Below are 17,072 nucleotides of genomic sequence, written 5' to 3' on the forward strand. Positions count from 1 at the left end.
AAAGGAAAATAAGTACATAAAATTTCCCTATAATTAGCTGTTGAGATGTGGCTAAAGAATACAAATGTGAGTTAAGGAGAAGAGAATAAACTCAAAAACAGAGTAATACAGAGCAGAATTTTTTGTAGGAATGATGAATAGCGGTTAGAGCATAGCATACCTAAAGGACAGTGATGAAACATAAGGTGGGAAACAGAAGGTTGAGGTGAAGTCCTCTGTGGACAGAGGCCAAGTCTTTCTTTATCTTTATTCCTAGTAGTGTCTGGCGCAGTGTGTAATATAAGAATGAGTGAATGAGGTGCTTTATGATGGTTAAGAGCATGGACTTTTGAATCCGACAGGTCTCAGGTCTAAACTGCAGTTTCTGGCAATTTCTAGCTTTGTAGCCTTGTACCAGTTGTTTAATTACTTTAATCTTCAATTTCTTTAGGTATAAAATGGAGAGAGTGGTACACATTCTGTCAGGTTCAATCCATACATGTATGTAAAGTACTTGACACTTTGCATAAACTAATAAACCTTCAATAGACAGTTCATTATAATAATAACCATCAGGACAAGAATGAATTTGGAATGGTCTTTCATGCCAGGGATTTGGGCTTACTAGGTAGGTCCTGAAAGACAGTTTTAATTTGGCATCAGCTAAGAGAAAGAAGAGACCAGGGATTGAGAAGCTAGTTATTGGCCATTTTGATAACCTAGGGTAGAGTTTGCGAAGTCCTGGATAAGAGTGGTGGCAGTAGTAGTGGAAAGGAGGAGGCGGCCTGATGAAAAAGGACCAGAGAGGGCTGGTAACGTATCAGATGGAGAGAAGGAGGAAGAAGAATGAGAATTCAAAGATGACTTCCATTTCTGTGATTACAGGGAAGTCTCAAAAGATATCTCTTTTAACAATGGACCATTTTATTCCTCTTTTTCTTTTTTTGGCCCCCATAATTTTTATAACTCCAAAGTCAGCAGGTGTTGGGTGAGTTTCCTCCTTTTATGAGATGATCTGTCAGTCACTCCTACACTTCAGCAGTCTGTCCTTAGCATTGACATACTGAATGTGCTAAATGAGAAGCTAAGTACCTTGTTTGTGTATCAACTGCAGTTGTGTTTGCAATGGGAAGCAAAATGTACAAAAAAACACCTCCGGAAGGAAATGTAGTGACTCAAGTTGTCAAATGTATCTGGGTAAGTCCATGTATTATTTACATGCCTTTTACAATCAGAGAAAGATGCTATGCTGAGCATATAGGCTTTCAAAGATGGGTATACAGTTTTCTCAATGACCACTACACATCTGTGCCTTTTGGCAGAGTGAAATTAATCAGTCTTCCTCTGTGCTCCAACTTAACCATTAAGTGAAAAAGAAAGATGTAATTATTTTTTTAAGTTGGCAAAAATCTTCTGAAATGTAGTTACATATGTTGTCAACAAGACATAAAGATAAATAAAATTACATCTGGAATATTCTGAAATTCAGTGTCTAATTAAACCAAAGGGTTGGAATAAGTCACTTGAAGTATATGTGCTTGAGGGAAGGGATGATGAATTGGAAAAGGCAGGAAATAGTTTTTTTTTGTCTCTCCTCTGATGTCTATGCTCTGCCCTAGTTTGCTATTTCTAACCGTTTTAAGAACCATTCTGGGGAGATTCCAAAGAGACAGCACTGGCTGGATTGGGCAGCTGAGAAATACCCAGTAAGTTGAAACTTCAGAAATATCTTATGCCTCTGTAGCATCTTTCCTAATATCCAAAGTGATTCCCCCCCTGCTGTATTCAACCTCTTCTCTTACTGTTCTGGGGTACCTCTATTGCAACCAAGAAAACCATGTCTAGCAATTCAGCCTATTCCTTCTTTCCCTTTCTTGCAGAAGCAGCTCATTACAGATGTGAAGGCACTGACCAGGGTATTACTCCTTTACATCCCATTGCCCATGTTCTGGGCTCTTTTGGAACAGCAGGTAAGAACAGTTCTTTTGAAAGCCGCCCACCCCTTTTCCCAGCCACTTCCCTCTTACAGAAAAGGGATTTTTGCTTCTTTGTTTTTCTTTTTTCAACCCCTCCACCCTCCCCCTGCCTACTCCCCACCCCTGACAGCTGTCAGCCTGCTCTCTGTGAGTCTGTCTCTGTTTTACTGATTAGTTCATTTTGTTCAACTCATGGACACAGACAACAGTGTGGCAATTACTGGGGGTAGGGAGGGTTTAGGGAGGTAGAGGAGAGTATAAGGGAATAAATGATGATGGAAGGAGACCTGAATTTCGTTGGTAAGCACACAACAGAGTATATAAATGATGTGTTGTAAAATTGTGCATCTGAAACTTGTATGACTTTGTTAACCACTTTCACACCAATACATTCAAAAGAAAAAGAAAGAAGGAAGAAAGGAAGAAAGAAAGAAAAAGAGATTTCTGATAATGGCATCTGTCTGCCTTAGGGCTCACGATGGACCTTGCAAGCCACCAGGATGAATAGGAATTTGGTGAGTTGAAGAGCTTTGCCAGAGAAGTCTGCTATTTTCTTTATAATCTATATTCAGAAAAAATTAATTTATTTGTGTTTTTTGCCTGAAAACTGACTTAAGATGATAAAACAGGTACCTTTAGTATGACAGTTCTGAGTAGGCAAAGTAAAGAAATTGAGTCTACAAATAAAAACCAGAATCTTATTAGAAATCAGGAACATAAGGATGAGAAAGGAAGTATTGAGAAGATAGCAAACGAAATGCTCTAGACCTTCCATCTCAGCCTGCCCTGCACAGCAGAGACAGGTTCAATTTTGCTTGTACACAGTTGGCCCCATCTTCTTGTCAAGAAGCACAGCACAGGACCTAGACATGGGGTGTTCTCTACCTGGATGTGGAAAGAATGGGAAAGTCGTTGAATAAATTCTTCATTCTTTGGTAAACTCACATAGTTTCATCTCTGCTCTCAATTATTCTACTTCCCAAATTATTCTCTTGATTTATTCCATCTCAGTCACAAAGAGAGAAGGGTGAAACAATGCCAGGGTTTTATTAGTCAGTCTATTTGCAAAGGCCAGTCTAAAGGCCAAATATCATTTTACCTTTTTCCTTCCTCTGGTTGTCTGGGATTTACCATGATTGTCCTCTTATTGATCCCATGGAGAACAATTTTGGAAATACTGTGTGTGTCAGTGGGAATCTTCACCCTAACCACGATGGCTGGCCCTCATATTATTACCACCTAAAACTGCAGATACTGAGATTAATAAAAACACACTGACTCTGTTCTCTCTGAATTTAAGGAAAGCATAGTACATAGAAAAGAATATTCCGCCTTAGAGCCATCAGCAAACATAGCCTGAAGCCGTTCCCAGTCTGTTCCCCCACATACACTTATAAGCATGATAGTGGCCCTGAACCAAAGACCTGATGAATTTTAACTTATGCTTAATGCCTGCTAATTATCAAGACTGTTAATTTAGCCACCTCTAAATTTAATTTATTATATTGTAATGTTTCAGGGTTTTATTGTGCTTCAGCCTGACCAGATGCAGGTAGGACACTTCTTTATAGTCATGGGACTTATTTCTCTTTTCATCTACACCTCTACCCGTAGTATTAGGATTTCCAACAATAATTTGATGTTATTTTGCCTTGTAAGGTGAAGTGTGCTAGGAATGGGGATGAATATATGCTCCTTAAGCCTCACACTCCTTTTTCACATCTTCTGTTACGTAAGCAACTCCTGCCCAACTCCAGAGAGAGTGGGTTTTGAGCTCACAGGAAAAGTGTAAGCATTGACTTTCTTTTTCCACGGCAAAGTAGTATAATGGAAATATTGTCAAAGAAAGTGGAAAGCTTTGTTCTGTGAGCAACAAAGTCAGAATCTCTGTTCACTGGTGACTCCCAGTTCCTTTTTTAACCCCTTTACTCGACAGGCCCCAATTCTTCCTTCTTTTCTTCATTTCTTCTGGCCATGACATTTTCCTCTGGGCTGTCGAAATGGAGAAGATAAGTGAAAACGAGAGGGAAGAACTCCCAATTGATTGACAGAAAAACAGGTTCAGAGTGAAACTGGTTCTTTGGGATATTTGGCAACTAAGGTGCTTTGCAAGTCTTGGGTGTGAAGCGACTAAGGTGGAATCATTTTGTACTCAGTGTGATGAAAGTGTATTTGGATGTGAAAGAAAATGCACAATATCAAATGAGAGCACCTACTCACACTTTTTTTATGAGAACACTAGTAACTAATCTTTTTTTACCGTGGCATTACAGGTGCTAAATCCCCTTCTGGTTCTTATCTTCATCCCATTGTTTGACCTTGTCATTTATCCTCTGGTCTCCAAGTGTGGAATTAACTTCTCGTAAGTGCTCATTATGCCTGTGTTGCTCCAGGCTGACTCAATCTTTGCTCAGTTTGATAAAGATTCATTGTCAGTATTTTTATACCTAGGAATGATTTATTTTGGTTTATCATTTTTCTATTTACCCATGTTAGACTAAATGCCATTAATACTAGAGGATGAGAATTAGAACTAACTCATTCTTATTGTAGAGAGTCTAAGCCATTACTTCAGACTGAACTGTGCAGTGTGGAAGGGGTAGGTCTAAGTGTCATGGGAAGTCAAGAGATGTGAGAGTAGGTTCCTAAACCAACTTCTCCCTTTGCTCTTGAATGCTGCCTCTTCAAAGAAGTCTAAAGCTTTTGATGACAACCAATCTCTTTAAATCTCCTATTGTCCCTATATAACCAGTAAGGGGACCTGGCAAGAGTGGGGATAGAATTGTCCCTGTTATTCTTTGTACAGTTTGGCAGAGGAGGTTTTCAAGCCTCTTCTAATTCCTGATTTAATAGCAATTTCCTTTTAATGGCCACTTTACCCCATTTAAATGACTTTTCGTCATTTATTCATTCACTGATCAAATTTTAGTGGGTTCAACATCAAGTGCCATGCAAATGTAAAATCACAAATCTTGTCCTCAAGGAGCTTACTGCTTAATAAGGGAGTGGAACCTACACACAGTTAATTATGTATGTTAAGTGCCCTAAAAAGGGAGATTTAAGTGCCAGAGAAGTTTAGAGAAGTCTGCTGCCAGGGTCAAGGAAAACTTCTGAAGAAGAGGAAAATGAAATAATAATGTATAGTGCCTGGCATATGGTAAATCTTCAATTAGTCTGGCTGCATTACTATTAACTTGCTATCATGACATGATGGGTAGAAAAACTATCATAAGCCAAGGTAGATGTGGGAAAGTGCAGTGCATTGCAAAGAGCCATTCCATGCGACTCCAGTCAAGGGAGAAAGAAGGACGTGTGACAGGGCGTCTAAGAAATACTTTGAAAGTAACTGGGGCCAAATCAGGAAAGGTCTTCAATGGTGGGCCTAGAGGTTTTGGATTTCTATCCTATAGAGCTTAAAGTTGAGATATAACTCTCTCTCTCCCTCTCCTCTGCAGATCACTTAGGAAAATGGCTGTTGGCATGATCCTAGCATGCCTGGCATTTGCAGTTGTGGCAGTTGTAGAGATAAAAATTAATGTGAGTTCAATAAATCTTAAGCCCCCTGAGTACAGGACCTTATCTATCTCATCCACTCTTCTAATTCCTGGGGACCTAGCACAGTACTTGTTTTAAAGAAGGTACATAGTTAATATTTGTGATAAATGAGTAGATAGATACAGGGGTAGAGCTGCAATGAAAAACGATACTCATCTCTCACCTGAGTGATTCAGAATGTATTGTCAAGGAATTTCCAAACACTAATATCCAAGTTATGTAGCCATCTCTTTGGAAACACAAGCTAACCCGATAGCTTACCAGATAATCACACAAGCACCTTTTGGCAGATTGAATAATCATTCTTAGGAATGATGCATGAGGCCACAGCTGAGTCAAAACGCATGGTTTGTTACTTGGCGTCCGTGCTTGATGCACTGAGCTGGTGTTTCCGCTTCAAAATGCCTTCAGAGTTTTCTAAGCCAAATGCTCTTCAGAGGGAGAAAATTGTGTCGACCTGACTAGATGGATGAGGCTGTCAGAAATAGGATTGAGACATGTTCTCTTTGTATTCAGAAAGTTTACTGTTGGTGATTCTGACATGCGTTCTCTGTCCTAAGGAAATGGCTCCACCCCAGCCAGGTCCCCAAGAGATCTTCCTACAAGTCTTGAATCTGGCAGATGATGAGGTGAAAGTGACAGTGCTGGGAGATGAAAACAATTCTCTGTTAACAGAATCCATCAGATCCTTTCAGGTAAAGACTCGAATGAATTAAAAACACCCTGGTTAGGCACCGAAGCAGCAGCATAAGATCGTGGTTAAGAGCAGGCATTTGTGGAGTCAAACTGCCTCAGTCAAATTTCTGGTCCTGCCACTCCCTACCTATAAGACCCTGAACAAGTTATTTTATCTCTAAACTTCTCTAGGTTTCACCATGTGTAAAATGGTAGTAATTTTTAAGTCAGAAGCCACTGTAAGGATAAGTATTATATGTAAAGTGCTTAGCATAGTGTCAGGGACATTGTAAGCTCTCAACAAGTTATTTGTATCATTATTTCAAACTGCCTCTAAACCACACTTCCTTTGAAAAAAATCTGACCTGTATGTTTTCAATTTTATTACTGTGCATATTCTGAAATATTTACTTAAAAAGTAACATACATTTATTTTTGAAAATTGGGGAGTATGTAGAAAGATACAAAAACCATCTATAATTCCATCACTCTGAGATAATCACAGTGAGCATTTTTTTATAACCGAATAGACAATCCAATTTTTAAACAGTGCTCAAACTTTGTTATTGATCTTGATTCTTTCTTAACATTAATTGTATCATAAGCATTTTCTCCATATTCTTACATAATCTTTGAGAACATGATTTTAATGGACACATAATATTCCTGTGGTTATCATCATTTTTAAAGATTTCCTTATAGATATTTATGTTTTTATTATTATATATGACCCTATGATGAATATCCTTTCCTTACTCATAAATATTTATGCCTGCCTCTAATTACTCCTCTGGTATTGTCCTAAAAATGGATTTACTAGATTAAATGATAATGTTGAAACTGTCTCAGGAACTTGCTCACTCTGGGATGCTCTGGGATTAGGATGTCCAAGATGTGGTAGAAGGTGAGTATGATAGGTTTTTCCTTCTACAGAAAATGCCACACCCTTCCAAACTCCACCTGAAGACAGAAAGCCAGAATTTCCAATTCCACCTAAAATATCACAATTTGTCTGTCTACACTGAACATTCTGTGGAAGAGAAGAAATGCTACAGTCTGGTCATTCGAGAAGATGGGAAAAGTATTTCCAGTATGATGGTAAGTTGAGAAATGGCCTAGGTTCAAAATTGTTATCTTAGAGTATAATGGCTGGCTCAGCAATCTTATCGAGTATACCTAATGATAAAAGTTTCTGATTATTGGCTCCCTGTTGTCAGCTGTAACCGATTTTTACTTTTCTCTATTTCAGGTGAAGGACGCAGAAAACATAACAACCAATGGGATGACAGCTGTGAGGTTGGGATGTCAAGGACACCCCGGGCCACTCTATTCTCTTGAATCTTGGGTCTCTTCCGATCTTCAGAGGATGAGGCCTAGCATTCCACTTGTCCTGTACAGGGATTCTCTCTCCTGGAATGTCAGAGGCATGGGTGTCGGAAGGCATTTTCTGGGACACAGAGCAGATAGGCTTGCTTTCCAATGCGGTGTTCAAAGATGACCCTGTATCTGTGTATGTCTCCTATGCTCTGATGCACACATCTCCTCTACTGAATTTTATATTTATCTTGTTCTCAGGAAAATAACTCAGTACTTTCCTCTTTGATGACTAGAGAGAACTTTATAAGTGAGCAAATAATCCTTCATTGTTGGTAGTTGAATATCTCTTGTTACTGTGCTTTCAAAGTATAATTTTTATTTTAAACTTAAAGAGGCATCATGGTATAATAAAGATAACAGATTTGGAGTCAAAATACTTAGTTGTGAATTCAGATAAGCCTGAAGGTCTTGTCAGACAGCCAGGGACAGTTACAGAGATGGAGCACTGAAGAGGTCACGTGCCTTCTGTGGCAGGGATCTGATGTGAAACAGACAGGTGCACTCACCTGTGGCCATCAAGCTTATGTGGTTGCTGTTAAAAGTTGGTAGGACTCCTTGGGTTGGAAGACCAGAGGAACCCCCACAAGGGGTGAAGGGGGAGATTCCTAGATCAGTGCAGGATAATCTATAGTCCAAGATGAACATTAAGGATTTTAGAGGGAACTTCCCTTCTTGTCCCATGGGCCAGAGACAAAGGCAAAAGCTATCAAAATAGAAATGTACAGAAAACCATACTGAGGGAACAGTTTAGGGGCCTAGATTAGGAAGACTAAAAAGATAAACCTTGAAGGGTCCAGGATTGTCTGTAGACTCCAAAACAATGATAACTCGACCTAATTATGGTCTGTGAGTCTGAGTTTACATAAGTCTAATCAGACTTCATTTCTAAGAGGATAAAGTATCAGTTTTATATAAATACTGGTATACATTTATATGTACATAATCATTTTTCTTAATGGAGTATCAATTGGCAAATCTCACCATTATAAGAGGGAAAGAAATTGGGTGCACCAAGCTGGGTTAGTGAAGAAGCTCAGACTGCCATGGGTGATCATGATAGTGCTAATCCCAGCTAGAGATCAGTGTGAGGGTATGGCCGACAGAAAGCTAATTCCTCAGGAAGGAGGAAGGTAGGGACAGCTAAGACTACTGGTCAGTCTTTTTACTACTTTTTACATCTGAGTTGATTCATTCATTCAGTTAACAGTATACATGTACCTTTTACGTACTAGGCACTGCTCTAGGCACCGGCATATAGCAGTAAATGGAACAGAAAAGGCCCCTGCCCTTTTATTATGTCTCCTTGTTTGGGAAGGTTTGTCTGATCTGTGACAATGTCTCTACTCTTAAGGTTTGTTAATACTTTGCATAAAGAGGTCAATATCAACCTGGGTGCAGATATCTCCCTCAGTGTTGGTGAGGACTACGGTGTGTCGGCTTACAAAACGGTGCAAACAGGAGAGTAAGAATGTTTATTACGCTTTGGGCATTTTACTTTATTAACAATTTCTTAAATGTTTGCATATAGATGGGGGTATAGCGAGATAGTAAGTACACCTTGGCTAATTGTGAGTACACATAGACTCCAACTCTTTTTTGACCCTTGCCACCTTCCCTCAGTCTCACCTTTCTCTACACAGATGTACTGAGATCACGATTGCTGTGAAGGCCATACTGTGTAGTTAATAAGGCGCATTTCTGGGAGGTTTGCAAAGTTCATTATGTACTGCCTGTTGGCACATCATTACTTCAGGCTTGAACCCTTTTGGGTTCACTGTTTTATATTGAGAAAAATCCGTAAGACTTAGATGAGAATACTTAGAGCCTGGAGCCCACAGAAGAAGATGATTGGTGCTTTCTTTATTTGGGTTTAAGTTTAAAAAAAAATACCCGATGGACAATTAAAGGCTCAGATCAATGGAAGAAAAGCTTGGCATAAAAATAATTGACTCCTTGAGACTCCTCTCTTTAAGAGAAACGGTGGCTTTGATGTCCAACTCACCATCGATAAAGAAATGAGATCCTTCCCCTGGTGACAGGAGTGCTTTTCTAAGCTACAATGTTTATTCTAACCTAAACTCCTCCTATTCCAGATACCCTGAGGTGCATTGTAGAACAGAAGATGATGACTTTTCACTGAATTTGGGTCTACTAGACTTTGGTACAGCTTACCTGTTTGTCATTACTAATGTAAGTAGTTCATGGCCACCCCTGCACTCTCCTTCCATATACCTGTATGTATATCTATGTCTATCCTGGAATCAAAAGAAAACTTTGTGGCAAGACAGGATCCCATATTTATTTCCAGTGGAAGATGATAGGTTCATGTGTCTTCAGGAAGCCTACTGAGGTCTCCACATGGGGCATTAAAAGAGATAGCGTTGGCAGGAGGCACAGGGTCTAGAGGAATGGAAGACATAATTTATCTGGAGCCATTGCTATGAGGTGACATGTACTCCTTCAGTCACATTATGGCCCTAAGAAAACAAAGATTATTCACGGCTTTTTGACTGACTCCACATGCAAGTCATGAAGGCTGGAAGTCCAAGATCAAGGTGTTGGCGGGGTTGCATCCCTAAGAGGGCTGTGCAGAAGAATCTTCCAGATCTTTTCTCTAGCTTCTAGTGATTTTCTGAAAATATTTGGTGTTCCCAGGTGTGTAAACAAATAATCCTGGTCTCTGCCTTTATCTTTACAAGGATGTTTGTCAGTACAGGGAGAACTCCATGTCCACATTTCTCTTTTTAAAGAGGACACCACTCATACTGAATTAGGGCCCACCCTGATGGCCTCATTTTAACTTGACTAATCATTCTGCAACAACCCTATTTCCAAATAAGGTCACATTATCAGGCACTAGGGGTTCAAACTTCAACATGTGAGTTTTAAAGGGACACAACCACACCCACAATGCTTGCATTCTGGGTTTTACTCCATTTTTTGTTTGTTGTATTTCTCATATGCTGCTCAAGACAGACCTGCATGTATTGTTTCTGAATGCCAGGATCTAAGAAGCATCCAGAGGAGAGATTATAAATTGGAGGCCTGGGGGCCAAGTTCTTCCATATCCTGGTTTGTTTGGTCTGCACAGTATTGATGACAACAATTGTTATTAATTGCCAATATTTAAAACTCAAGAGATTTTATACCTAAAAGCTAGATTCATAACATTTCTTAAAAACAGTATCAGAAGATTTTGTAACAAGAATCCTATGTCAGTTGGCTGGTGCTGTAATGGCTGTAACCCCTTAGATGGGGCCTGTGCTGTCCAGTACACCACACAGCCCTCATTTCCAGCCAGCCAGCCACAGTTACTGACCTGCTTATGTGTATTTGAGTATGTGAACTTGATGTAGAAGCACAGGTCTTTTCTCTCAGGCTGAGAAGACTCCAATATTGTATATGCTCAATACCTACTAAAGCAAAATTTTCCTTATTATTTTAACCCAATGGCCCTTTGACTCAGAGAATCAACCACATTTAGACATCAAAAACATTTTATTTCAAAGACTTCTGATTTTGACTGTGCCATTTTTTTCCTCATTGTATATTCAGGTATTATACCTGCTATCTAAGAATGGTTTTACTCTAAGAAATATATATAATTAAAAAAAATTCCATTCAATTTATAACAAACATTAGTAGGCATAATTTATATAAAATCAATCATAGCTAAAAACCTACATACAGTAAGAGAAGTTTTAGAGACAAAAAAATTGTAGAATCATGTATATTTGGTAACATTCCTAACAAAAATTTGAGACTAAAAATTTCTTTTGACCAAAATTTTACAGAAAATTTGCAGTGTTTTGAAAATTTCAGTGTGTAAGGTTTAAGTTAAAAAAAATATGGCCAGTAAAAAGAATTCAAAGTAGTAGCTGAGCTCTGAACCGTGTGGCTCAGTTGGCTGGGCATCACCCCACTAAGGGAAAGGTCACCAGTTCTGCTACCTGTCAGAGCACATACATGCCTGAGTTGTGGATTTAGTCCATGGCTGGGGCACAAATGAGAGCCAACTGACTGATGTTTCTCTCTCACATCAGTGTTTCTCTCTCTTTTTTTCAATCCCTCCCCTTCTCTCTAAAATTAAATAAATAAAATTGAAAAAATAGCAGGTGGTATTTAATGTGTGTTTTTAAAAATTGATCAGTAAAATCTTCAATGTAAGGGTTACCAAGAAAATCATTCATTCTGATAAAATTTTAGTAAAATAAAAAATTTAATGGAAAATGTTGAAAACAATTTAATTCTATTTGTATAGGAAAAGGAATTAAATTTTTCTCAATAACATGTTTTCTGAAAATTCATTGTGTTTGTATAATAAAGATACCATTTTATACTTAAAATGTTGATGAGGATCAAAATACCTAATAGGTCAAAATGGTGGGAATCCAAAGCATAATATCAAAATATTCTGCCACTTAAGGACTCTGTCAATGATGGTATCTGAAATCGGGCAAGTGAGTGCAGTGTTAAAGAAGGGAATTCCAAACAACTAAAATTGTGTAAAAATTGCTCAATCTCTTGAGGGGAGCAAAAGGATAAAAATAAAAGAGGAGAGTTCTGGCCAAGATGGAGGCATAGGTAGAAATGTACCACTGCCTCACACAACCAAAAGAAGGATAACAACCAATTTAAAAATAAAAAACAACTGGAACTCCCAGAAAATCAAAGTGTATGGAACTCTGACAACCAAGGAATTAAAGAAACATTCATCCAGACTGGTAAGACAGGTGGAGATGGGCAACCAGGCAGGAGGAGAGGACACAGCCAGGCAGTGGACCATGTGGGTGAGGTGGGGGCTGGCTAACCAGCTGGTCCCACATCTGCACCCAGATAAACTGGGAGGAACAACGGGACCAAGACAGACTGTGAAACCCAGGGTTTCTGCATGGGAAACTAAAGACTGAAAACCTCTGGCTGTAAATCCTGTGGGGATTGCAGACATGGGAGAAACTTCTAGTCTCTTGGGACAGTCCATTGGAGAGACCCACAGGGTCCCAGAACGTACACAAACCCACCCATCTGAGGAATCAGAACCTGAAATCCACTTGTAGGAAGCAAAGGAAATGACAGAAAGTGGAGTAAGAGCCAAGCAAGTGGCATTGTTCCCTCTGATCCCTTCCCCATAGACAGCACCTCTATGTACCAAAGAAGTTTGTCCTGTCCTGGTGAAAACCTAAGGCTCTGCCCCTTACAAGGTAACAGGTACCAAGATAAAGAAATATGACCCAAATGAAAGAACAGATCAAAGCTCCAGAAAAAGCTAAGTGATGAAGAGATATACGACCTATTAGATGCAGAGTCAAAACACTGGTAATCAGGATGCTCACAGAAATTATTGAATTTGGTCTCAAAATGAGGGAAGAAATGAAGAGTAAAAAAAGTGAAATAAAGCAAAATATATAGGGAATCGACAGTGAAGGGAAGGAAACTGGGACTCAAATCAACAATTTGGAACAAAAGGAAGAAATAAACATCTAACCCAAACAGAATGAAGAAACAATTCAAAAAATGAGGAGGACCTGAGGAACCTCTGGGACAAATTTAAATGCTCCAACATCCAAATCATAGAGGTACAAATAGGAGAAGTGAAAGAGAAAGAAATTGAAAACTTATTTGAACAAATAATAAAGGAAAACCTCCCCAATCTGGTGAAGGAAATAGACTTCCAGGAAATCCAGGAAGCTCAGAGAGTCCCAAAGAAATTGGACCCAAGGAGGAACACACCAAAGTACATCATCATTAAGTTACCCAATATTAAAGACAAAGAATCTTAAAATCAGCAAGAAAAAAGAAGACAGTTACCTAAAAAGGAGTTCCTATAAGGCTATCAAGCTGATTTCTCAAAAGAAACTGCAAGCAAGAAGGGGCTAGAAAGAATTATTTGAAGTCATGAAAGACAAGGACCTACATCCAAGATTACTCTATCTAGCAAAGCTAGCATTTAGAATGGAAGGGCAGATAAAGTGCTTCTCAGCAAAGGTCAAGTTAAAGGAGTTCATCATCACCAAGACCTTATTACATGAGATGTTAAAGGGACTTATCTTAGAAGTAGAAGATCAAAAAGTATGAATAGTAAAATGGCAACCAACTCACAACTATCGACAAACAAAAACAAAAACTAAGCAAACAAATAGAATGGAACAGAACCAGAGACATGGAGATCACATGGAGGGTTATCAGCAGGGAGGGGGAAGGGAGAATGGGAAAAAAAGGTACAGGGGATAAGAAGCATAATTGGTAGGTACAAAATAGGCAGGGGGAGGTTAAGAATAGTATAGGAAATGGAGAAGCGAAAGAACTTATATGTGTTAACCATAGACATGAACTAAGGGGTGGTGATCCTGGAGGGCGGTGAGGTGCAGGGCAGAGGGGGATAAAGGGGAGAAATAAATTAGGACAACTGTAATAACATAATCAATAACATATACTTTAAAAATACAAAGAGAGGATGGATAAAAATCATAGAACACTGTATGTAAGGAATTGGCACTTGAGAGTGGCGACAAACCTATTTATCTTTTCCCTCACAAAGAACACCAATCAGGGTCCTCAGGTGTGGAAGACAGAAGACATTCCAGCCAACAAAATATCCATTGCATGGCAGCTGCCACAATATATACTGGTTTCAGCTGGGGAGGTCATGTTCTCTGTCACAGGACTTGAGTTTTCTTATTCTCAGGTAGGTCTTTGCAAGTAGAAAGTGAAAATGGACATATTGCTACAGGGGTGTCCAACCTTTTGGTATCTCTAGGCCACTCTGGAAGAAGAGTTGTCTTGGGCCACACATTAAATACACAAACACAAACAAAAAATTTCATAATGTTTTAAGTAAATATATGATTTTGTGTTGAGGCATATTCACAGCCATTCTCAGTCACATGCAGCCTGGGGGCCACGGACTGTACACCCCCCCCACGATGAATTTTAATTCTGGCACCACCTTAAATAACTATGTGTTGTGGTCAAGACCTTCATATAGGTGTTGGCCTTAGACTCCTTACGAATGACAATGACCCTGTATAGAGGGTCATCTTGTTTCCCAGGATCATGGAATAGCATAGTAGCCTATGGTATTTGATATCTGAACGAATACTTAAAAATTAAGAAGAAGGACTATGGAGTCAAACTGCCTATGTTCAAATTTTGGCTGCACAATTTATGTAATCCCAAGCAAATGAATTTTTATTTCTCTAATGCTATTTTTCATTATGTATAAAATAAGAATACTAACAGACCTAATTTCTTAGGGTTATAATGAAGATTATGTAACATAATAAATTAAAATATTTGATTAAGAGCTCTGTCCTGTTATTACTATTAACATTATTAACACCCTCTGAATCAATGTGACAGCTGAATTCAGTGGGGAAAGTTTAAATCTGGAAACTTTTGTAGAAGAATTATTCTAGATAGATGCATGGAACATGAGGGTGGTATAGCAATTTTATTTACTGACAAACTCGTGTTTTCCCTAGGCTCCCTCTAGCATGAAATCCGTACTCCAGGCAGCCTGGTTGTTGACAATTGGAGTTGGGAATGTCATTGTGCTTGCTGTAGCACAGTTCAGTGGCCTGGTACAGGTATTGATCTGAGAGAAGCAGAGCGTCTGTCTATCCAAGATTTCCCCTTCAGATTCCTCTTCTTCTTCCTCCCCCACCCCTCTGCCTCCCATGTGCCCCATGTGAGACGGGTTAGATGCACACAGACTTTGCAAGAAAAACAGACATATGAAGTGTAAGTAACGGCCACCACATGCCCATGTAAGGAAAGATCAGTGAACCCAGTCTTCTTCTAACAAACCCCTGCCTAAATGGTGAGCCTGGGTCAGGCTGCTCCCCAGTTCTCATCCTTTGAAGAGCCCTTCAGTTTCAGGTTTCTCCGTATTTTTTCTTATATTTATTTCTTCCTGCAGTGGGCCGAATTCGTTTTGTTTTCCTGTCTCCTGCTGCTGGTTTTCCTGATCTTCTCCATCATGGGCTACTACTATGTTCCTGCAAAGTCAGAGGATATTAAGGAGCCAGAAGATAAACAGATTCCCCCTATCCAAGAGGATATGACCAATCTGGAGATCAATAACACAAAACTGTAATGACTCCCAAGACTCTGCCCCAGCCCAAATTCCTGACCCTGGTCTTAGTCATCACCGAATTTTAAGCATTTTTTTTCTCCTATTTGGTAAGGAGTCAGAGGTAGCATCATATCTGAGCTGATCTCCTCAACTTTTCTCCCATGATAGAGGAAATTCTGGAATTTGAAGTACATTAAAGAGCAAAGCCCCTGAGACTCTATGTCTTCCTATGTATCAGTGAACTCAGTAAACCTGTGTAGTGTTTGTGAAGCTGGCCTGTGTAGTGTTTCAAATGGCCATGAAAATACAAAAGTATGATTGAGATTAGTCTCTGTGGTTATGCAAAATTATGTGAGAATTCCTTTACCTACTATTTAGAGCTGATGACCCCACTTTCTGAGATGCCAATTTAGGGGCAAAATTGCAGAAACGGAGAAATAGTAGTTCACGTTTCTTCATAAGCAATGTCATTGAATACTCACAGAGACTTCGAGAATTGGTATATATGGTGTGATCTTGTCCAGGGGCTGGCTTATCAGCTATCCAAGTTTGATAAAACCTTAATAAATTTTTCAGTACAGAATGATACTTTATTAACCCAGTAGAAGATATATCTTTATTATAATTATAGTATTTTATCTACTATCTCAAACATCCCTTTCTCAGAGCTGATAGGTATTTGGAAATCAACTTAAACATAGTAAACATTGGTAAATATAGTTCTGGGAAATAGAAATGGCTATAAATTGTAGGCATCATGATGAGTTCTTCTTCAGTAGACATTCTTCTGAGGGACTACAATGCTTCAGCACTGGTTTATGTCTTTCTGTAGATAGTTGTGTATATACTAACTAGAATTTTGAAACCCTGTCTTTTCAATGTTTTGGGGCCAGACTCTTCTCATTATTATATTATGTCTTACTTATTGCAACAAATATTTAATAACAGCAATCTTTTTATGAATCCATCTTCCTTTTTTATTATTACTCTCCTCAGCCTCAAATAAGGAGCTCCATTTTGATAACGTTTCTTGTTTTACTTTCCTCACAATTTTTAAATGCCATTTCTTTATTTAGCTTGGAAATTTCTTGCTTATTAAAAAAAGTTATATTAATACTCTACGTGTGAGTCTCTAAAATGGTGATGCTCAATGGAGGGGCATGATTTCATATGAGGATCCTATCACAGTCGGGGGAGGGGAGAACATGAGGGTCTGTTTGTTTGTTTGTTTGTTTCTGTGTTTATGAAAAAGGTGGGAAACATAACCTTGTGCACAATAAATGAATCCTTTGGCCCTGGCTGGTGCAGCTCAGTGGATTGAGCCTGGACCTGTGAACCAGAGGATCGAGGTTCAATTCCCAGTCAGGGCACATGCCTGGGTTGCAGGCCAGTTCCCAGCAGGGTACACACAAGAGGCAACCACACATTGATATTTC

The 17,072-nt window shown here is 39.1% G+C and overlaps 1 protein-coding gene across 4 annotated transcripts in view; it reads left to right on the forward strand.

The window, feature by feature from the left end:
- SLC15A2 (solute carrier family 15 member 2) overlaps positions 1-16,757 on the forward strand; it is a 34,513-nt gene extending 17,756 nt beyond the window's left edge. For all 4 annotated transcript variants that reach the window (XM_037142269.2, XM_037142266.2, XM_037142268.2 and 1 more), the window contains 15 exons: positions 1,094-1,176; positions 1,599-1,685; positions 1,860-1,949; positions 2,426-2,470; positions 3,475-3,507; positions 4,229-4,317; positions 5,411-5,492; positions 6,071-6,205; positions 7,119-7,283; positions 7,435-7,481; positions 8,914-9,024; positions 9,656-9,752; positions 14,101-14,247; positions 15,044-15,148; positions 15,481-16,757. In XM_037142269.2, the coding sequence (XP_036998164.2) occupies positions 1,094-1,176; positions 1,599-1,685; positions 1,860-1,949; positions 2,426-2,470; positions 3,475-3,507; positions 4,229-4,317; positions 5,411-5,492; positions 6,071-6,205; positions 7,119-7,283; positions 7,435-7,481; positions 8,914-9,024; positions 9,656-9,752; positions 14,101-14,247; positions 15,044-15,148; positions 15,481-15,657 (1,493 nt within the window). In that variant the 3' untranslated portion in view covers positions 15,658-16,757. The remainder of the gene's footprint in view (positions 1-1,093; positions 1,177-1,598; positions 1,686-1,859; positions 1,950-2,425; positions 2,471-3,474; positions 3,508-4,228; positions 4,318-5,410; positions 5,493-6,070; positions 6,206-7,118; positions 7,284-7,434; positions 7,482-8,913; positions 9,025-9,655; positions 9,753-14,100; positions 14,248-15,043; positions 15,149-15,480) is intronic.
- Positions 16,758-17,072: the final 315 nt, after the last annotated feature.

The sequence above is a fragment of the Artibeus jamaicensis genome, unplaced genomic scaffold (assembly GCF_021234435.1).
Source record: "Artibeus jamaicensis isolate MK-2021 breed Jamaican fruit bat unplaced genomic scaffold, CSHL_Jam_final contig_3126, whole genome shotgun sequence".
Classification (NCBI taxonomy): Eukaryota; Metazoa; Chordata; class Mammalia; order Chiroptera; family Phyllostomidae; genus Artibeus; species Artibeus jamaicensis.